Raw genomic sequence first — 23,754 nt, forward strand, 5'->3', positions numbered from 1 at the left:
TTTTCTTTTTCTTTTTGAATTGTGCCCAAACATTGTAAAGGGATTAGCAGTGGAATACTGAGAAGATTCAGATACATTTATTCTTTGTATTATTATTTATTTTGAAATATTCTTGAGATAATTTTTACCTCTTCTGGAGACTGGAGAGAGAATTAAGATGAGTTCGTAGATTTTAAGTTTTTCCTTAATAAGCAAAATATGCTTACTTTGTTAATAATCTGCTTATTTTTATACTTTATTTCATATATTTTTCTCAGTTGATCAAAAGCAGTATATATACACTTAGACTTCCATTTGTAAAGGTGTACCATAAGATATTTTAGAAAGGATTCCAACAATCTGCAACAAGAATTCTGGAGAAAAATAGGAGGGCTTTTCTACCTGTGACACAATTTATTGGAAGCTGCAGGTTTTATAAAAACAGATGATGTTTAATGGTTGTACCAGAAATGATAACTTTTATATAGATGAGCGTCTCCTTGGATGAGCGGTTCAGTCCCTGTGCCAGCATCTATTCCCTGCTCCCAGCTGCTTTCTAGATACCCTGTAAGAATGTGAGTGAGCTGTTAACAAAGGGCAGCTGTCACATCTGCATTGCTGGAAAAACTCAGGTTCAGTTGATGCCACCAATTTACATACTTCCTGTTGTTTCTTTGGATTATCTGGTCAAAAACACTGGTTGCTTCAAATTAAGTACTTCTTTACATTTCTAAATGATTCTTGGTTATAGCAGGAATGCTTTTGATACTGTTAACCCTTTTGCCTAGATCAGTTATTTTTGACTGCTTTTAGAATTTGTATGGAATAGCAATGAGAACAGATGTGGTACCTTCCATTTTTTGTATGACAGTGTTTTCATGAATCTGTATTTTAGGGAAAACACAGCCTTGAAAGAACAAAACAAACTTTTTTTAAAAGAATTCTTTGTGTATTAAAATACTGAAAATGTTCCATAAGCCTTTCCCTAACAATTAGCAAATACAGATCTTAAAAAATAAGTATAAGGAGATATTTTAATTATTCCAAAGTAATTTATTAATTTTTAGCATGGATAGCAAATTAACTGCAAGAAAATGACTATTTTTGAAGATGTTTGAATTTTCTGCATTCTATAATCAAGTTCAGTCTTTATTATGAAAATAATTTGATACTTTATTAAATACATACATGTATTTATGTCCTGCATGATACACATGGTAGTGTTGTTGCATCTACTAGAGCACCCTGTCAGTTTTCCAGGACACTAATTACATTTTTCTGTTTAGTTTACTTCATTTAGTTGTAGCAAATTTTATGTCTTTTTTTTCCCCTTCCTTTATAGACATAAGTAATTTCAGGTGAAATAACCATTAGTTAAGGTTTGTACATCTATGTACAGAGAGGTTGTAATACAGTATTTTATTGAATGTAGATACTCTGCTTTAAAACTTCAACATTACCTAATTTCCTTTTGCTTTAAAAAAAAAAAAAAAAAAAAGGGATTTTTTTCTACAGATGGTTTGTTTTACCTATGTCAAGCTTCCTTTTTTTTATTAACAGGATTATTGCCATGTGTGGAGACTATTACATTGGTGGACGTCGCTTTGCTTCACTCTCAGACTTAATTGGTTATTACAGTCATGTGTCTTGTTTGCTGAAGGGGGAAAAGCTGTTATTTCCAGTAGCACCTCCAGAGGTAAGTAGTAACATTTTTGCAGTAATATTTTTAAGAGCCATTTACTTGGTATCGTTAATCAGTACTCATAGTTTTCTTTGGAGAAGAAAAATCACTGCAGAAAGCATCCTGAGCATCCTACATAGGCTCAACATATCATGAGGTATAAGGAATATATTAAAAATGCATTCTTACTGATGGAAAATAATGATTAAAAAAATGCTGTTTAGTGTTTTTTTTTAATGAAAGCTAGATACTGGGTATTGCTGTTGTCTCCAAAAGTAGCAATAGCATTGCAGGTGGATAGGCATAAACAAGAAAATACATGTATGTAATTCTTGGCTAGTAAGGAGTACCACTGTAATACAGCCAACCTTTATTGTTTTGTGATATTTTATGTATCTAAAAAAAAATATCCAAATATTCATACTGTGGATAATCAAAGTTTCTGAAAATGGGGCATCTTTCAATTTCTCATCACTAAAACCATGCAAACAAAACTTAAAACCTAAAAATGTTTCTGATAGTTCAAGTTCTTTAAATTTCCATTGCAATTAGAAGAAATTTCAGAATTATGTTTCCATGAGAATTAGCTTATTAGCAATGTATTTTCAAGATGAGAATGTACATTATCTTCCATGGTACAAAACGAAACAAAGTGAGAACTCTCTAGCTGTAAGTGTACGAATTGTATTCTTAGTGGTTTTAAGCTTGGAAAACTTAATGCTGTCAGGGGGGATATAGGTGACCATTACAAATCTTTTTCTTCAGAATAGCACAGTGTTGGGGAGAGGAGTCACAAGGCAGTGAAAAAAGTGTTACTTTTGCTCTCTTTTAAATTGTAGCCTGTGGAGGACAGAAGAAGAGTTCGAGCAATTCTGCCTTACACCAAAGTGCCAGAAACTGATGAAATAAGGTATGTTTTAATATAGGTAGTAGCAGTTCTGAGATTCTCCGAGTATGTATAGATACTAACAAGGATTTAAGTGTACATTCATGTGCAATATGAACATCTTTTTCCAGTACGATACTGTTAGCTTAAAGGATGATTTCTCTGTTTTTGTTGTTGTTGGATATAACAGTAACACTTTTTTTTTCTCTGTATGCTACTTTGTGTTGTACGGGAAGTTGCATTAGATTGTTAGAACTAAAATTAATTATGTTTCTCCAGTAAGTTTTATAAAGGCCTATATTTTTCTTAAAGAGGGCAAATTTGTGTATGAGAAAATTCTGTGCAGAAGTGTCTCACGAATATTTGAAATAAATGTTTTAGGCTGCTTTTTCCCTTAATTATGTATAGGAAGTAGCTAATAGCAGATAAATAGTTCGAGCCAAAGTAATCCTTCCCACCAGAAAGAGAATGTGACGGTTGACTACCTAAAAATTTGAAACTAGCATACTTAGTACCTTTTTTTGAACTAAGAAAGAAGGAGTGACATTAAAGAAACAAAGGCTTCTGATGTGCTAGTATGTATTTTGTTGTCTGTGCTTGGAAACTTTTGTTTCCTGTGGCTGTTACTTTGTTCTCATTGCTTGTCTATTCTTCAAGTAAAGCAAAAATGATTCTTGCTTCCTTTCTCTTCCCCTTCTCCTTTCAAAAAGTCTCTATTGAACAAATGATATTTCAATGTGTAATCTCTAGTAATTTAAGATTTTAAAAGGTTACTGAACTGTGCTGGTTTATCATAACTTTGTTACACTGTTACTCATTTCCTTTCTAACATTGATAGCTGAAGAATTTCTTCAGTATTGTCTGTGTGCTGTGCACCTCTTGATTTTTCATGATACTCTGCATGTGTGGGAAGGAAACAAATCCAACAGTCCCATCTCCAATAGAACAGCATATGCTAATTACTTGGAGTGATAATGCTTTCCTGTGATACTAGATTATTTTTTTTTTTCAAATAGAAAAGTGTGAGGGTTTCAAAGAAGTTTGCACTGATTTTTAGTCTCATGAGACTGTCTTGGTTTCACAAGCTGATTTAACATTCCAAGTGAATTGGGAATTGGCTTGTTTTTAGGAGTATTGATCTAAGATACAGTTGGGCTTGATGACCTTTTAGGTCCTTTTCAACTGAACTACTCTAATATCCAGCAATACAGAAAAAGATATAAGAGCTTTATATCCTCGTTAGGCTGGAAACTTATTGCACAGCTCACAGCCTAATCCAGCCTGACCTCCTTAAGGAATGTTGTGATGATATTTATCATTGAGGTGATGATTTTCTAAGCAGGGGAGGAGAAGAAGAGGGTGGTAAGGCAAGGAGGGAACTCTAGTTATACATCTCAAATAAAACTTCTTACTACATGTAAGAATAAAAATACCAGTCAAGTCCAGTACGTGCTTACTGAACTTAACTTACAGGAGAAAAACATTTTGTTACTTTTCTACAATTTTTATTGTGATAGCAAATAATACCTTTTCTCCCTGTTCCAGGATACAGCTGAAATGCAGAGCTTTGTGATAGGCTTATGAGATCATGGTTAAAATAATTCTGTTCCTGGCATTGCCCAGAACAAAGTTCTCAGTTTGTTCTGGGTCAAATAAATGTACTCTGTGACTCAGTGAATCTTGACCGAAAACTTTGTAAATACTGATGAGGATATTAAAGTTAATAGCATTGCAGGATTAATTTCAGCATATCATCCATGCAGCAACTTACCGTGTAGTTAGTTCTTCATAATAGAGCTGATGTAGGGTGCTCTTGCTGGCCGCCACCCATTCTTACAGCTTAGGTTCATTAGCAGATGAATTAATTCCATGTTCCATTAGGCTTTTTTATTTTAACTGTTGGCTTTATGCACGATCTTTATGTCTTTTTTGGTAGCCATTTCAAATGAGAGAAATGTTCTTTGAAATTTGCTGTGTAATTTTGGACTGGATTTGTAGTTAATGAACTTCAGTGTCTTATACATGTAGATACTTCCTGTACCCTTGATGCATCATCTGACTTGATTGAGAAGTCCTGCTATGCTACAGTGAAATGCTTATGTGTGACCTGAGTTTGGGATAACTTAAGGAGTAACTTACCCAAACCTTCTAGTAATGAAGCTCCCTTAGGCACGTTAATGCTTCTTATTTATGCTTTTCTTGTAGATGATGCCATGGCTTTTCCAGTAACTATTCTATACTCTCTTCGTAGCACTTATTTTCCTGTGTGAGAACATAAATAACAGATGTTCCACAGGCTTCTGTTATGCTAGATTAAATTTCAATGAAAGGAGTGTTATTTTCTTACAGACTATTAATGGCATTTTAATTGCTTTACTGGTGTTGTATATTTGGTCCATCTTGAAAAAATGAAAGTATTACTATCTTCTAATACTGTTGTGTTATTTCTGTCTTATGCATTGTTAGTACACTTTAAAGTTGACAGAATTTAAATATGTATTACATTTTGAATGTAAATTAAAGAAATATAAACATTCATATATGATAGCCACTTAAACCATGAGAAAAATACACACGGTATGCTTGGAATATCAATGTATTTTCATAAGCAGATTATCTCAAATGTTTTGCTGAAATTCTGCTCAAGAATTCATTGTGTTCATTAAAGCTTGTATTGTGATTGTATTTCTAACTTTGTTATTACTGTAATTCTCTTTAGTTTCCTTAAAGGAGACATGTTTATTGTCCATAATGAATTGGAAGATGGCTGGATGTGGGTTACAAACCTTCGTACTGATGAACAAGGTCTTATTGTAGAAGACCTGGTAGAAGAAGTGGTAAGTAATTTTATATTCAAATCTTTGTGTATATATCTCTATGTGTGTGCATATAAATAAATACATGTAAAATACTGAAATCAGTGACACTTAACTGCCTCATTTTCAGTTATATGATTTTTTTCTGAGCCTAGTAATTGGATCTAGTGGTTTTAAAAAAAACTATGAAAAACATTTAAACCGTATTCAGTATCAAAAAAGCACTTACTCACATGTTGTCCAAAGAAATACAAATGAATGGTACTGCAAATTCGCTAAGCAGTTCCATAAACTCAGCTGTCTTTGTAAAGAATCTGCTGGTCATATTATTGCATTTGTGTTTTATGTTTGTGAATGTTTTGTGGCAAACTGTACAGGGTATGGTTTTATGTTGTGGCAGGTCTTTCTTTTAAGGTCAATACCTAGAAAGTGTTAGTGAATTAGTTGTACCTGGAAGGGTATATGCTAACTCGAGAAGTTAACCAGGTGACCTACAGGGTTTAAAACAGAGTTTACTACAAGAGAAGAGACAGTTTAAAGGACTTGCTAAGCAAGAGCTTTTTATTTTTTTTTCTTAAAGCTTAGCATTGCTTTGGATGTTTTCCTGTGCAGCATAGGTATTTTGCTGTTAGTGGAGTTACTTGCAGCTGCTTCTTACAGATCCAAGTGACAATGTGAATGGCTAAATTGAACTGGTATTACTAGAATATTAAACTGGAGACTTTTATATCAGTGGTGAAATTAACCTTAGGAAAGCTGAGTTTTAAAACTTACTGTCTCTAAAGAAAGGATTGAAACACAACAAATAAAATCCTCTAAAATATTGTATTTTGGCTGAATTTTCACTTTGTGAATGAAGAGGAAAACTTTCACAGAGGTGCAATAAGCCCTTTAGTTCAAAATATCTTAGGCTACATAATGTGTTTTTTTTTTTTTTCTACAGAAGGTCTTAGTTCAGAAAATAAACTTCATAGGTTAATTTGTACTGTTTTCATGCACTTAATATGTTAATTTTCTCATTAGGGAAGAGAAGAAGATCCACATGAAGGCAAAATGTAAGGATTTTTATTTTTTTTTTAAATTAAAAACGAATTATAAAATAACTGATTGGAAACCTCTAGCTGAAGTTTACAGACTTTTGGGAAGATGAACAGAAGATACTGATTTTTTGTGTTAGGAAAAAAATATTTCTATATTAACTGCTAAAGATGCACAGGTAATTGACATGAAAGTCTTGCAAGTCTCAAGCCTATAATTAAGGGATTTTGCACTGTTAAAATCATCAACGAATCCCTGTATGATCACTTAACAGCCAAAATATGCACACTGGAGTATTTCATTGGGATTGTGTGTACTTCAGAGGTAACCTGTTCAGATCTGCTCAACTATAAATGCTGGAGAGAGCAAAGTACCATTACAATAATGAATCTGTTAATCTTAGCTTTTTCATGCTGTTGGTAGAACATTATGCATTAAGCAGCATAATCTTACCTGCCTGTGTATTAGGTCTTCTTAAATACAGATCAGTCCATAGGTGCCTTGGATGCCATCACAACCAAAAAAAGAGAGCTTGTAGTCTTGCTTTCTAATTTTTCTCTTCATCTTTGTTAAGATGGTTCCATGGGAAGATCTCCAAACAAGAGGCTTACAATTTGCTGATGACAGGTATTTGCACTTCTGGTATAGTGGTAGTCAAATAGCACAAAGCAATCCTACTTATCTTAATTTGTGGCAAAACTTGCTTTTATGTTTGAACTTAAACAGTTCAAACATAAAAGCAACCCTCAGGAGGGGGTTCTTCACAGAGAGGGTGGTTGCACACTGGAACAGGCTCCCCAGGGAAGTGGTCACTGCACCGAGCCTGTCTGAATTTAAGAAGAGATTGGACTGTGCACTTAGTCACATGGTCTGAACTTTTGGGTAGACCTGTGCGGTGTCAAGAGTTGGACTTGATGATCCTTAAGGGTCCCTTCCAACTCAGGATATTCTATGATTCTATGAACTTAGGAGTGTCTTAGTTTGACCAGACTCTGGTTGTTATTGCAATAGAATACTACATTGAAATAAAACTTCTATGAATGTCAAGTGTATTTAAATTCTCAAATACAGATAATTTAAAAATTTTGAGTGAAAGAGTGAAATTCTTTTTGATTAATACATGTATTAAAAAATATTATGGGCTGGTAATGTAATATTTCTCAGAAAAAAAAGTTATGGACCCAAAGGGTCTTTTTGTAGACGAAGTATTTCTTTAAATGAAAACATGAACATTTTTGACCCATGCTGTTAAACAGAATACTTCAAATATAAGAACAAACACCATTAATTTTTGAAAACACCTCATTTTTTTTTTTTTTAAAATGTTCTTAGGTAGGTAGGTAGCCAGCTGCAGCTAAATCAATTTGTATTAACTTTGGCAGTTTAACATTACTTTGTCTGATTTGGAATCTATGTTGGAATTTACCTCCTAGTCTTTGTCTCTCTCCTTGAAGTGTGCAATTCTTGTTAATTTATGCAGAAAGAGGTTTGATGAGGGCTCATAAATAATACTGTAAGAAAAGTAACAGTAAATAACACTATTGTGATATCTTTTCAGTTGGTCAAGTGTGCAGTTTTCTTGTGAGACCTTCAGATAATACACCTGGTGATTATTCACTTTATTTTCGGACCAGTGAAAATATTCAGCGATTTAAAATATGTCCAACTGCAAACAATCAGTTTATGATGGGAGGCAGATATTATAATAGGTAAGTTTTAATGATAAGAAGATTTGTGTGTACTTTATGCTTGTGTAAAGAAACTGCATACTTTGTTCCTGATAATTACTTTCTGGTATAAGACTTTAGTTTTCTTAACAGCATACTCAGCATTTCACCTAACTTGCTTAACACTTACTTGTAACTGAGAAGTTCTTGAAACCGAAGCATAGCTTTTTTTAAATTCATTTTTTTTTCGAATTGTTCTTCTGCAAACCAGTTTCTTCATACAAAGTTGTGGATCATATGTGGAGGTGTAATTAAGAAAACGTTGTACTGTCTTGGAAGCTGCGATTTGTAATGTTGGTTCTTCTCCATTTGAAAGAGGATGTTAGTTTTGTATGAGACATTCAGCAGAGATTTCGAAGTGTAAATAATAGAAAAGGATATTTGCCAGTAAGGGAAAAAACACTTTAATTGTTGGATGAAGTTATTAAATGGTATTATAACGTCTGAGTGATACTTTGGTAAGAATTGCAGATGACTTCATTTAGAGTGAGGAAACTTAGAATGTGTTTATTTTGCCAGTAGTACAACAATACAGTAATCTGTACAAAAAGAAAAGTAGATTACAAGAGATATTACCCATTTCCATGGGAAAAGCTATCAATGCAATTCTATCCGTGATAATATTTTTAGAGTTTTTGTAGATGTAAGACTTCTCAGTAGTAATAGCTCACCTCCATCTTTTCACACAATCAGAACTTTTCTAGTCTTGTTCACCTAGAACCAGGGCATGCTTCATCCCAGTAGAGAATTTCTCTCACTCATTCTCAGATGTTGAGGTCTCCTAACTAAGAAGTACTGTGGATTTTTTTCACATTTTGTAATGGACAAAGGTGTGAGGCTAAGCAATTGGAACCTATGAATCTGTGCATATCGCACACCCAGGCTGCCTGAGTACATTAATCAGTCTGGCCTCCAGACATCCTCATTGAAAACTGAGCTGGCTGCAGTGACAGCTTTTCATGCCGGTAAATGCTCCTGCCCATTCTGTAGTTACATGGCTTATTAGGAGGATGGTAGGCCAGAAGCCCTCGCCGCTGGTGATGTAAAACTAATTAGCAAATTAGTGGAAGTCAAATTAGTCTCAAATGGCTTTGCAGCATTAAATAGCACACCTTCAGAAAGTTACAGCATTAAGTTATTACTTCAGAAAATTAATTTCCCAGTGCTGAATTCACTTGAAGTATCTATATGAAATACATTTATCACAGGAGAACTCTTTCCTCCAGATTATCTTCTGTGGCTTATCTAAAAATTTAGTGTTTGTCCTCAAGTTGAAAATTTTGGCTTAAGGGAAATGCTGCTGTTTGTTTAAATGCTTGTTTGGTTCCAGTAGTCTAACCTTTCCTATACTTAGGTGTTTGCAAGATACCTCTTTTAAATTCTGATGCTACTATTAGACTTCATCTTTAAAAAATAAAAATAAAAATCCTTGGCAGTAGAGTTGTTTTTAAATATTATTCTCTTGCAGTTTTGGTAATTGTAACCAATGTGAAAAAATCAAATAGAATACAACCGATCTGCTCTTACTTGCACAGGGTTGGTTACACTTAAGTTCTGAAATTATAGTCCAAGATCTTTCATACAAAAAAAAAAAATCTAAAGAATACTAAGGAAACTTAAAATAAGTTTTATTTCTCAGGTAGTTTGAATATCCAGACACAGGACTGGAAGCTTGGTGCCCTCTGCACGCAGTAGTATGTTTCCTTGTATTTCAGATGTGAGACAGAGTTGTTCTGGGTGATCATGGGGAAAATGGTGCCGGGTGCATCTCAGGCATCTACTGTTGTGCTGCACAGGTAGACTGTTTCTTCCACTAACCTTACGCATTTCCATGTGCTGCCACCACTGTGTATGTAAATTTTTTAGGTCTTTTTATAAATTAATATGACTAATAGACTGTAGTTGCAGTCTGTTGTGAAGAGGTGGCTTTCATGATTTCATTATCTTCATATCAGCTCTACATAATAGCCAATCCGGAGTCTTTTGCCTGACCACTTGAGGGTCAAAATATATAGCATATATATGGTGTTTTTATTGGAGAAATTACTTTGGCTATATAATAAAATCATATTTTCCCATGAACTTCAGGAAACAATGTAACTTTTGTGATCTTCTTGTTTATTCCATGGATAACAAGTTTCTCTGTTAACAGTCTCCTTCTTACATTTTGATGGAAAAACTGGCAAAGTCAGTTCTTGGTGCCTGTGCTGAGTTTGGCTGGGATGAATTTCATTTTCTTCACAACAGCCAGTGTGGTGCTGTGATTGGGATTTGTAACTTAAAAAGGTGTTGGCAAGACCAGCAGCATTTAGGCTTTTGCTGGATGGTGCTTGCACAGCATCGTGGCTTTGTGTTTCCCAGAGGCACAAATTGATCAAAGAGATGCTCAGCAATAAAAACTGGAAGGGGTGTTTGGTTTTCCAGTGGCTGTTGGTCGGAGTCTGTGTGGACATCTGCCTGCTTTTTGCAAGGTGGTGAGCGATAGCGCTTGCATCACTCTGCCTTTCCCTCCACCTGCCCCCTCCCTCCCCACCTTTTCACTTATTTTTTTGTATCGACCCTCTTTGTATCGACCCACAAGTTTTCTAAAGTTTACATTTCATGTTTCTCACGTTCTCTCCTGTTCTGTTGAGGGCAGGGAATGAGCAGGCACTGTTTGGTTTCTAGCTAAGAAGGCAGAGCCAGGCACTTCTTTGTCATGCCTGGTGACAGGACAAGAGGCAGTGGGCACAAAAGGAAGTACAGGAAATTCTGTTTAGATGTAATAAGTTCTTTTACTGCAAGGGTGACTGAACGCAGGAGCATGTTGCCCACAAAGGTGTGGAGTCTGCACTCTTGGAGATGCTACCCAAGGTCCAGAGCAACCTGCCATAGCTGACCCTGCTGTGATCTAGGGGGAGTTCAAGTGGGTGATCTCCTGAAGTGCCTTCCGTGTGCAGCAGATCTGTGGAGAACTTGCATATGCTTCACAGTTCTTGTGGGTTTGTTTGTTTTTAAAAACACCGATGTTTCAGTTCTGATTTTAGAACCTGTGGTAGGAGATGCATACCAGACCGTTTCTTCTGTCCTCTCCATCTGCCTTCTTTGCTAAATTCAACCTGCATAACAGATGACTTTCAAAGATAAACAAACAAACAAACGAAGTAATACTAAGGTTTTGTTTGTTTCTATTGATTCTACTGCAAAGAAGTGTTGACCCAGCAGTTTATAGAGGGAATTTAGTTTTCAAGTTATCTTTAACTTAACAGACAAGATGATCTGAAAATTTAATAGTTGATTGGAGGACACTTTTTGTTTCCGACTGGGGAATTAAATCTGTGTTTCGATATGCTAAACAATATGGATCTAACATGTTCATTCTTTTTCTTTATAATTTAACGTGTAGAAGGTTGTAGCTTCTGCTTTTTGGATTCTTCATTATTTTAAATGTCAGTGGTTGGAAAATCTTGAATCAATTCACCCTTTAAATTTAAAAAAAAAAAAAAAAAAAAAAAAAGGATACTGCTCATAATGATAAGACGCTTTTAAAATTACCTAGGTAGCCAAGACCTGAGGAACCTAACAAGCCCTGTGCTCTGCATTCTAAAATCACTAAAGAAACTGTAATGTACTATTGAGATTATCTTTATTTCTGTATATTAAACCAAGCTTAAGGATTTTTTTATCCTTGCTTATTTATACCTTCCTTTATGCGTTTTTTGTAAGGTTTTTGTTGCTGTTAGACATTGAGAAGGGTTATGATTTCTTTTTTCCTGTCCTTTAGATGAGTTTTGTGGTCAGTCTGATTTCATGCTTGACTCCTCACACGTTAGGTAGCTCTGATCATTTGTTAAGTCGTGTTTCTCGTCTTGCCTGGAGATACCTGGTATCCTTCTGTGTTTGCAGTGCTCAGTTTGTTCAGCCGCTTCAGCTGCACTAGTGTTGAAGCAATATATGTATGACCACCCAAACTGAGCTCACTTCAGGGAGCAGAAGGCTCAGAACTAAGTCCTTAATCACTCCATCAAGGCGTAAAATACTAGCCTATATGGCACACTGACTACAGAATGACTTCTCAAATATAGCTGAATTTATTCTTCAGCCCATTTTACGAAATTGGAAGAAATTAGGCACTTGCTTCCTATGTTAAGGAACTCCTGGCAGGATTTTTAATCAAGGAAGGAGAGAAGGCAATGATGGTCAAGGTATTCTTGATCTGATAAATAAGAACAAATATTGAATGCTGTTTTACTTATACCTAGATGTTGGCAGCAGCTACTTTACATGCCAGATATGATGACTCTGTCATTTTATGCAGTGTGGTAAACTTTCAATTCTTACGGAGAAAATGATACACCAGGTGTATCTCAATAAAAATTACTATTATTTAAATGAAATAATTGAGAAATCAGTCATTTTGCAAGGCTGATAACTAAAATTTTATGTGGAACAATTCATTATTTTATCAAATGTGTACTAATTCATTGCCTTAGATAAAAAGAAAGTGGGCTAAGATGTCTTGCCATTTTATTTAAATGTTATTGAGTTTGTTTATACTGTACCATATCTTTTCCGTGTTGGACATAGCTGTATCCAATTCTAATAGGTCAAAAATCTCTTCACTGTGCTTTGATTATATTTGCACAAATTGCAACCTATGAAGTGAGAAATCACATTCAGTGTATTTCTACTTAGTTCTCTTTTTCAGGTTGATATTTTGTATATGAATGATTCATTTGTATCGGTGTTCATGTTGCTGTTCTTTATTATAGTGTAAATTTCACTAAATGTAAAAATAAGTTTAAGCAACTCATTTACCTTGAATTTCAGCTTGTGTATGTCAGTTTGTCTCCTGAGCCTTCCAAAGTGTAATCTGAATCTAATAATGACGCAGGCTTTCCTGTAGAGGGGTGCTACTGATTGTGTATTTAATTTAACATGAAACCTTAGTGATTTCCAAATATAATCTGCATGATCTGTTACAGCCCTTCTCTATTTTCTGCTCTTCCCTTCCTAGGAAGAAATTGTTTTACAGACTGCAGTATGAACCATTCCCTGTTTACTCCAGGACTTTGAAAGCTATTATCAATGAACTAGCAATTTTCAGCTTAGTTGGAGAACCAGTAAAGCACATATGCTATTTGAGTATGGGAAAAAAGCATCCTTGTTTGGCATTTTAAGCAACTAAACAAATCTACAGATTTTAAACTTTAGACACTATGAATTTTGTGATTTTTTTCCTCAATGTTAGCAAATTCTCATTGCTGCAAAGGAGATTTCGATGTTTAGCACTTGATTTTATTAAATGTTGACGAATTTCTGTGATTCATATGGAAAAGCAATTCTCAGACAGGAAAAACTAACCAGTTTAATATTTAAATGCTGTTTTTCTTTCTGGAACAGTATTGCTGACATCATTGAGCACTACAGAAAAGAACAGATTGTTGAAGGATATTACCTTAAAGATCCTGTTCCAATGCAGGTAAGATTTCATTTCTGAGCATTTGGTGAAGATACTGACCTCCCCCTCATCATCATCAAGCCTGCTTATAGTATAGGACCTGAATTAAAGCAGAGATACCAGTGATATTTAAACAGCATCATCTCTAATTTTCTTTTTTTTTTTTTCAGCTGGTAATTTCTTTTTTTTTTTTTCTCATGTGTATTCACTTATCAAAGGTAGGAACGTAGTCAACAGTATAATAGTAGGCTCTATCTGTGCTACAAGGTTTTGATCCTCTGCTGTGTGCCCCAGCTCTGCTCCCTGACTGTGCAGTGCTGTGCATTAACCCCATGTGTTAGGAGGAAACCACAGCAATCTCCAGTCTTTTGTCCCTGAGTTGTTTGTTCTGCTGGAAGAAACTTGTAGATGCAGAAAATCTTGAGTTGCAGGGTTTATTCTGGAACACTCTTGCCCCATCACAAAAGTTCATCCTTTCCTATATTCTCACTAAGCCAAGCATATCAAAGGCAATATTGTCTCATACCATTCATTCTCATAGTTGCCCTGCTGCCATCTATTCTGGTTCTAGCTGTGCCCACTCCCACCTTCTTGCTGTTTCCCAGTCTGCTGCTGGAGTGGAGTGAAAAACAGAGAAGTCCTTGGTGCTGTGCAAACACTGCTTAGCAATGTACAAAACACTGGTGCATCATCAGCTGTTTTAGTCACAAATGCAAAACAGCACCATATGAACTGCTATGAAAATAAAGAACTGTCCCCACCAAAGCCAATACATTGTCATAGCTACGTTCTGTTTATAGCTCAGTCATCCTGTAAATGACTCAGGCATTCAGATTTCTCATCTATTTCTCATTTTCTAGTGGTAAGTATCAAAAAATGCAACTTTTATGTTGCATTAGTAGCCTTGCATCTTATTATTTCCATCTTCCCTGTGTTGCTGATAGTCTTGTGTCACTGATGCTCCCCAATGCAGATGTGAATTTGGAGACTAATCCTTGAAGGCTTTGCTAGTGACTTTCCTCATGCTCCATAACTCCTTTTGGGCCATAGTAGTAATTGTATTCATTTTAGTTTTTTTCATATGCACTTAGAGTTCCTTTACTAATAATTTTCTGCATAAGACTTCTGAATAATTTAAAATAACATTAAGTAATGTTCGTGAGTTTTTCTTGTTTGAAAATCTAGTGACTGGTAGTTAATTTTTAGGTTTGGCCATGTATTACCTCCCTTCCACATGCTGCCATGCTCTGTGTTTTTGAAGAAAAAAAGTTGGGAAGTTTTGGTTACTGTTAGTGTGAATCTGGTGGGACTTCCTCAATATGGAGGTCACTAAAAAGACATGGTCACTAGATCTGTTTTGTGCTCTGTTCCTTGAGTAGTTACATTACAGAGATTATCTTGTTCATAAACATCTGGATGTTGTTTCCATTGTAGGTCCTGTTAGTATTACCAAAATATTTTTCATCTTGCCTTTGCTATATTGTTCAGAACCATAGTTCTGACAAATAGATGGGCAGGAAGAAAAGTAGAAATTCAATATCGAGCCAGTTCATTTATCACTTTTTATCTCAACACTGTTCTCACTGCTTGACAGTCTTGTTTTTCATATTTCTTATGGTGAAAGACTTTGCTGATCAGCTTGCTAGGTAAGGTCAAACTTAGCTTGGTTTTTGGCCGTTCCCATTTGTTAACTTGCTTTTCCAGATCTTACAGTTTTCTGTGTGATTTATCCTTTTTTCTGTCTCGTGTTTCTGCTTTCTTCTGTTGTATTCTGTTAAGAGTTCTATCCAATTAGAAGACGTGAATTTTAATGAGGTGAATGAGGGTCTGTGCAACTCTGTGGGCGTGTTGGTTTTAATTGAGATGTGTACTGTTCTTGTTGCTTCAGAGTTTGTCCCTGATTACTCTGCCTAAAAAGCCTTGATAGAAGACAGGCGCTAGATAAATCTTTCAGGACTTCCATAAATTTTACAGAAATCACTGTGAAACATGCTGCTTTCTACTTAGTGGGAAAAATACACAGATGTTACCTTATAAAAGCTGGTCTGTATTGATAACTTTTATCATGACTCTGGTCTAATAATTCCACAGAAAATAGTTAAATTACATTTCTAGCAAGAGTATATTACTAAAAATTCATGGGTTTTAATAAAGCAGCGTAGAGAACAGTATTAAAGATTTGGTAGTAAGATGATCTTGGTTGCAGCCTCAGTATGTGATTTTTTTTTTTTTTTTAATGGTGGTTTCTGAGCCTAAAATATGTTTTCTTCCTTGTTTACTAGCACCAAGAGCAAGTGCTTAATGATACGGTGGATGGAAAAGAAATCTACAATACAATTCGTCGCAAAACAAAGGATGCTTTTTATAAAAATATTGTCAAGAAAGGCTATCTTTTGAAAAAAAGTGAGTTCTGTTTGGTGTTTTTTTTTGTTTGTTTTTTTTTTTTTTAAACAGACCTGGGTACACATACAGTGAATTTAGTGTATAATACTGGTACTACAAAGAACAAAATTAAAGTGGGCAAAATGTTGTAGAATGTATGTAAAGAGTGTTGAAGTTTCTTTCCTTGACTTGCATATGAATAGAAATAGATAATGTTTTCACACTGCATATAGTTTTGTGTGTTGTTTTGGAGTTTTTCATTGTAAAAAAAAAATCAGAGTACAGCACTACAACTAGACATACCTGTCAAAGTTAGCTTTCAAACTAATTTAACAAGATGCATTTTCATGAAAAGTATTTTATATGGAACTCAAAAAAAAATTCTTGCAGACAGAATATATTAGCGCTAGAATAGTACAAATCAATTCATTTGTACAGCTCTTTCGTTAGTCCAAGTTAGGTTGTATGTTTTAAATTAAAAAAAGTATTTTTATGTACAAGATATATAACAACATTTTGGAGGATCTAACACTGATACCATCACCATAATGTGCAATGAAAGGATCAAAAGTAGACTGATGTGTTATTTTATATGCCTGAAGAATTGCCACTCAGCAAGTCTTTAAGGTTCTGGAGCAGCTAGTACTTTACAAAGTGTTTATTTTTACTTTTTTTAAATCAACTTTAATGGAAACAAAACAAATCAATAACAAAAGATTTGATGACATAAATGACAGAGACCGCAGCTAGAAGGATAAATTATAGATAGTATTGTAGGTAGAAAGCAAAAAGGAGAAAGTATGAAGTCAAATATTGCCAAATAATAATAAAAAAAAAAAAAAAAAAAGAAAGCACAATCATAGATCTTACAAACAGAACAAGGAAAACATCTATTGCGAAGTTTAATTCTGAGGGAAGCTGTACAGGGACATGGCAGAGTGAGGAACTGGATGAGAATGAAGAGAAGTTCAGTTAAATGGGGTAATGATATACTTTAAAAGTGCAAACAGGATTACTGAGCAGGTGTAGAGAGATGCCCATAGCTGCGTATGGAACAACTATAATGAAATCACTCTTCATCCAGCAGACTGTGTGGTAACTGGATGTTAGTCATCGTTTCAAAAACAATACTAGTACTCATTCATTAAAGCCTGTGGTGGATTTGTGATGATCAAAGCGTAATGTTAAGGATGAACATTTTTCTAAAATGCAAGCTTATATGTGACTCATAAGAATTAGTTCCAGAACGTTCTTATCTATCAAAGTTCAGAGAATGTTTTCTCTGAAACAAGGGAACTAGCCAAATTATTGCAGATGGGTGCGTTAAGATACTGTTACAAATTGGTCAAAGTTCATGAATAATTTTCTCATGTCAAGACTTTATTTCTTAATTAAAACTGTTGTAATAAATGAGATCACAGCATCAGGACGTTATTTGTAAGCATACAGGGTCTTCCTGCTGATATGAACCAGTTGTCCAGGCAGCTCATATACACTTCCTTAATCCTGTTGAGATTGGTGAAAACATTTAGAGACCCTTTTGCAACTGTACCTGAATTATGACAAGGGTCTAGATTTAGCTACATGTTGCATAATATTGAGTATCTATACTGATAATATACCTGTTGTGATTAGCTATATATTGTTCTTCTGTTTGCAGTTTGACAAAAGCTTACTACTCTGTTCCATTATCTTCATTTATAAAATTTCCATTTTCTTCAGAATACTATATTAACTTCTTGCTTTGCTTTTCTACAGGTAAAGGAAAGAGATGGAAAAACTTGTACTTTATATTAGAGGGAAACGATGCCCAGCTTATTTATTTTGAAAGTGAAAAGCGAGCCACGAAACCCAAAGGACTAATAGACCTTAGTGTGTGTTCCGTCTACGGAGTACATGACAGTTTGTTTGGCAGGTGGGATGCTGGCTTTTGGTTCTTGTATGTGCAGCAGGAGAACTGACTGCTCATTTGAAGCATGTACAATGTATGTGCAATGTGTTGCCAGGGAGCAGGTTGCTTTGACTTGCCTTGTAACTCTTGGTTCATACTTAGTTGCTAGCAAGAGTTCATAAACAGCTTGTAGTTAAAACTTCAGTATTCAGCATTAAAGCTTTATTGTGAAATGAGGTGTGATAACGATTCAAGCATTCGCATTATTGAATATTAAGTGTAATAATTGCTCAGTGTTTCATCTTCTACACATTAGAAATAGTGAGTGAATGCTCAGGGTTTTAATCTTTTGAACCTAGAATTGACAAGGAATTTGGAATTTTCGTAAATTCCAAAAGATCTACATTTCTTTGATAGGCAGTTGAAAGCTAACTTGGTTAAGCAGAGTTTGTAAGTGTTTTTGTATTTAAGAATGAGTACTTCTGACAGATCAGACCAACTTTAAAAGTAAGTTAATTCATAAGTCAACATCCTTATAAATTTTTCAAAAAACAAAAACTATACTCAGATAATTTTCAGATCAAATCTTATTTACTCTAATACTTTAGATACAAGTCCACTGACCTCTATTTAGAGCTATATACAAGAAACATGAATGCTTACTCCTAGAAGTGTCAGATTAAAAATAATTAAATAGAAATTCTGGTAAAACCCATGTATTATCATTTAATCAAAGGGGATTTGTAGCCAATTTCATGTGATTTTTTTTGAAAAAACAAAACAAAACAAAAAACTGCCCTTGAACATACATGTTTAAAATTAGTGGTGTTTCTTAAGCTGAAAAGATTTTTGCTCCACCAGGTTTTTTCACTCTTAAATTCTAAAAGCCCATGAAACTAATGGAATGAGGAGCATACATATAAATAAAGTGTAACAGAACAGACAAAAAAAAAAACCCACAACCAACCAAAAAAAAAAACTACTACAGAAATGTTCCTCATGTGAGATAGCAATTACAAAGGAAGCTTTGGTGTACATTTTAAAGGAGAAGTTTGTTTAATGGTGACGTTTTCTTAAGCAGCTTCCAAAAACCCCTGTGCTGTTTTTAATATGAAGTTGGAGAGTCAGTGGTACTAAATGTGGGTAGAAGAAGATGCATGGTTGCATCACCTCAGGAAGCTGCTAATAAGGAACTGTAGCTGAGATAAAGTTCCTCCTATACTTTAAGTAGCTGGTATTAGGAGAAGGAAAAAAAAAAAAAAAAAAAAAAGGAAAACAATACAAACCCTTCTTTTATCATTGTCTCAGAAGTACAGTGAAGTCTGTAGTTTTGCTTGTTTCTTTGGGGGCAGTGATTTAAGTAGCCCCAGCTCTGGTTACATCCTGCTCTCCCCCATCCTTCTGTGGCATGGAGACAAAATGCTGTGTCGGCATTTCACCAGGCACTGAAGTGGATGGAGGAACTGAAGAGTGACATGCCATTGCAAATGAAAAAATAAGATCCTCCTTGTAATGTTGTGTTTAGGACAGCTAAATTCGTTCGAACATAACGTGGAAGTTTGTGAATGAACAGTGCACTTGCAATAGCTTATAATTTAACAACATAAAGATAGTCTTGATAGTCTTGATAGTCTTTTTGACAAATGAGTGGGGTTATACAAAATGGCAAGGACACCATGGTTATGTTTAAGGTTTTAGAGTGTGATAGAATCACAGAATTTCTAGGTTGGAAGAGACCTCAAGATCATCGAGTCCAACCTCTGACCTAACACTAACAGTCCCCACTAAACCATATCCCTAAGCTCTACATCTAAACGTCTTTTGAAGACTTCCAGGGATGGTGACTCCACCACTTCCCTGGGCAGCCTGTTCCAATGCCTAACAACCCTTTCAGTAAAAAAGTTCTTCCTAAGATCTAGCCTAAAACTCCCCTGGCGCAACTTCTGCTTGTTTTAAAAAGCCTGTGGGAATAGTCCTCAACCCAGATAGTTCTCAGATGATTAGTTTTTTGCTTAGGCTACAATATAGTGTACGTGCATATTCATTATAAAACATTTTAAAAGTTTTTTAATGCTCAAAACCAAACTAGCTGTACAGAAACACTGTTTTCCTAAAGTTACATAATGTGTTCAAACCAAAATATAGTTTTGAAGCATGGGAGAAGTTTTGTTGTTGGAGTCCATCCTATCTCTCCTTTCTCCGTGGGTGCTGTTGCTAGAGTTGTGCTCACCCCAAGTTGATGCCATGTTCAATGCTCCTTTCAATCAGCAGAAAAATTAGTCCAGTGTAAATGTCATTTTAATTCATTCCAGCTGGAAGGGACCTTCAGAGATCAACCAGTCCAACTGCCTGACCAGTTCAGGGCTGAGCAGAAGTCAAAGCACGGTACTGAGGGCACTGTCCAAACGCCTCTTGGACAGGCTCAGGGTGCCCAGCACCTTGCTAGGAAGCCTGTTGCGGTGTCTGGCCACCCTCAGGGTAAAGAAAGGCTTCCTGATGCCCAGTCTGAGATTAATAAGTAAAGGTGTCTGTCAATATTATGAAGATTAATAAAACATATCTTTTTGTTTTGTTTATCTTTAAGGCCAAACTGTTTTCAGATAGTAGTTCAGCACTTTAGTGAAGAGCATTACATCTTTTACTTTGCAGGCGAAACTCCAGAACAAGCACAGGTGAGAGCTTTTGTTGGTAAATATAATTTTAAAAGTGATTTGTTTGCCTTGTAGTGTTCAATGATACCACCCTTCTGTAGCAGGAACCAAGTATACCACAAATAGGTAGTGGTTAAGTCTATATTAGCAGGTATTACAATGCAGTAGTAGGAGACAGATGAGGGAAACTATTGCTGAGAATCCAGCACCTGCCTACCTGTGTTTTTTTCTAGTTTGGACAGGTTCAGGTGCCGAGGACTGAACATCCATTATGTTGTTTAATGTTTTTTGGAGAACATCTCTTCTGTTATAATTCAGTACAGAAAAATAAGTTGCTCTCCAAGTGTTTTCTGTATTGGCAAATCAGAGCACAGCGTTTGGGAGTTTTCTTTGAGAGCACTTTCCTTATACACAGTAAAATGTACGTGAGCCCTGTGACCAAAGTCTGTGGAACGACTGCCTTCTGCAGCTATTTTTCCTGTCCATAAATGGATGTTTTTTCATAGCTTTGGGCCCTGATTGTTCATGAAAAATAACATTTTCTTTTTTCAGTCAGTATCATTTAGTTTCTACCTCTCTAGCAGTTGGATTTGTCGATTAAGAGTTATAAGACAGGAGCCTAATGCTCTGAAATTCACTTACCAGCAGGAGAGCATATGCAAGATAAAAACAATGTTTTTATTTAATAAGGTCACAGTTCTGATATATACAGGTTCCATCAGGAGTTAAGCTTTGCATGTGATTTAATAGGAATCAAATTAAACCTGTTTAAAACACTTGTAACAGGCTGCTATTCACCAATGCATTAAGGGTTATATAAATTTAGTATTCTTCCAGTGCTGTAAGCACAGAAAAGCACAAATTTTCCTGTTAATTTATTATAAATTCATGGAAGTTACTGAGATGACATAAGAATATTTCAGTGATGTTTATCATGTAACTCTTAATGTACTATCTTTAGAAGCAGCATGCAGTATACTAATCGAGAGTACATACATTACGTAATTTTTTACATTAATTTTAATGTAGTTCTGAAGCTTCTGAAACAGAAGCTTCTGTTTTGAGAAGCTCCTCCTTTCTTTACTTTATAACATTTTATATAGAAGACTAGTTTTATTCCTATATTCTGGAAAATATGATGGTTCTCGTGTAATGCAAATAAATATCAAAGCAACCATCCTGTGGGTTATGTGTAGTCTTTAAGTACAAAGCATAAGTGAATGTGAAGGGTGGTACGCTAGTGTCATTGTGTTTGTAGTGGCACATTGTTCTCAGTGCTGTAAGTTTTGGCATTTAAGGGGATAGGTTTTCCTGTTATGAGTGAGTATTAAGGTATACTGTGCATCTAGGAGTTATTCCTGTAAATTTACAGTATTTTGGAGGCCTTTTGTTTTTTTTGATCACTACTCTGTACTAGAATAAGAAAAGAAATCCATTAAAACACTGTGCAGTGCCTTTCCTTCCGTGGAAGGTTTAGCAAGCTGAAACCTAACTCAAGCTGAGAAGGGTCTAGTTGAGAAGAGCTGCAGTAGATGATGTTCCAAAGCTAAGACCCTGTACAAAGCTCTTCTGTTAGGAACTTTCTTACACTCCTGTGACTTTTTCAGAGGTGACCTGGTAAGTTGGCGGTGCCTCTTAGCAGCTTATTCAGTTTAAAAAAAATGCACAAAGGTTCCATAGTCAGTTTGGTATTAGATAACCTGTGTGTTTTCTTTATTGAAATGAAATCCATCTATCTGTTCTGCTTTATGCATCCATGAGCAGACAAAAGGGGGGTGTATGGTATACTTATCGTTGTTTAGTGCTGCTGTAGTTTTTGGTTGAAGTATACAAGTACTGTGACTGCAATACAGAAATATTGGAGAGAAAAATCAGAACTATTTGTCTTGTTAACTGGTATTTTCTCTGAAGCAAACAAGTTTTGCTTCATTTTATATGCCCTTTGTAATTTAATGTAATACTACTAGCTTGGAAAATTGACAAAGGTCACGCTGTATAGATCTCATTAGCAATGCTTGGTATTTCCAAAATAGAAAATGGTTTGGATTAGCAAATTCTTTTTGCATTTGCTTGTTAAGGATAAGAATTTTACTTTAACAAATTTGAATACCTTGGAATTGCGTAAAACATTAAGCTAGGGGAATACTTGAGATATTCAACATATCTTTTTAGATGTCTAGCCCATTGCAAGAATCACTGTCTGACTTTGTTTCATTACGCTATTCCACATCCTTCTCTCTTAGGACTGGATGAAAGCTCTGCAGATGTTTTGCAGTTTAAGAAAAACCAGTCCAGGAACATCAAATAAACGTCTACGTCAGGTGAAGCTGTGTAGTTAATATGAGTCTTCTAAGGGGAAGGGAGGGGGGAGTGTTTTGTCTCCTTGTGAAATGAAACTGATAAATCTGAGAATTTTCCTTTCAACAAATTCTGCATGTACTTGCTTTTCATTTTAGAGTTATGCAGAACCAGAAACATTTCAACTTTGCTATAACACATGTACACGTAAAGACCAAGTGTTTTAGGGAATCTGCAGATGCTATGCTAAATATTACTGTCTGACCTCATTTGAGTAAAAGTGTAAAGAAGTCAGCATTTGTATCACCTTATTCCTTTAGATTCTCCACATTTGAGAAACTTTACAAGAAATTGGCAGACTTATGTATAAACAAAATGCTTGTTTAACTATTCATTTTTAGTAGCAAATACGTGCTGGTCCGTTCTTGTGGCATAGTATCTCACATGAAATTGCTGTCATGGCCAGAATTTCTTACAGATGTAGATGACAAATAGCCATAAATGACTAAGTCTGTAATGAGTGGAGAGTAACGGGAAAATAATTCAAGAATGCCTGATAGTTTTGAATGCTAGGATCACCAAAAGTAATTATTTTAGCAGGCTGTGGAAAAAGAAATAGAATACAATGTTTTTCAGCACACACAGAATTATTCTGTAGTTAGTATTAAAGAAGATTAAATGCTTCTGAAGGAAAGAACTAATTGACTTCACAGATGAACTGGCAGGTGAAAATTGTGGGCTTGTTTTTTTTTATTTTTTGCAGTTTGCAAAAGCTAAACAGAGTGGCAATGTGAACTAATTCTGTTCTTCAAAAAACAAAATGTTTATCTCCATACAGGAATAGAATAGGAAATAGGTAAAAAGTATGTGTGAGTCATCAAGATGAAAGATTAAAAAAAAATCACACACTTCTATTTCTATCCTAGAGAAATTATGTCAGGGAACATAAAAATGTGAAGAGAAAA

The 23,754-nt window shown here is 35.1% G+C and overlaps 1 protein-coding gene across 1 annotated transcript in view; it reads left to right on the forward strand.

The window, feature by feature from the left end:
• Positions 1–23,754, forward strand: part of RASA1 (RAS p21 protein activator 1) — a 59,117-nt gene that overhangs the window by 16,492 nt on the left and 18,871 nt on the right. The window contains exons 3-13 of the mRNA XM_084304827.1: positions 1,540–1,675; positions 2,500–2,570; positions 5,266–5,383; positions 6,386–6,417; positions 6,975–7,027; positions 7,959–8,109; positions 13,510–13,588; positions 15,850–15,970; positions 17,708–17,864; positions 20,425–20,512; positions 22,735–22,812. Coding sequence (XP_084160953.1) covers positions 1,540–1,675; positions 2,500–2,570; positions 5,266–5,383; positions 6,386–6,417; positions 6,975–7,027; positions 7,959–8,109; positions 13,510–13,588; positions 15,850–15,970; positions 17,708–17,864; positions 20,425–20,512; positions 22,735–22,812 — 1,084 coding nt within the window. The remainder of the gene's footprint in view (positions 1–1,539; positions 1,676–2,499; positions 2,571–5,265; positions 5,384–6,385; positions 6,418–6,974; positions 7,028–7,958; positions 8,110–13,509; positions 13,589–15,849; positions 15,971–17,707; positions 17,865–20,424; positions 20,513–22,734; positions 22,813–23,754) is intronic.

This window comes from Netta rufina, assembly GCF_964035555.1.
Source record: "Netta rufina genome assembly, chromosome: Z".
Classification (NCBI taxonomy): Eukaryota; Metazoa; Chordata; class Aves; order Anseriformes; family Anatidae; genus Netta; species Netta rufina.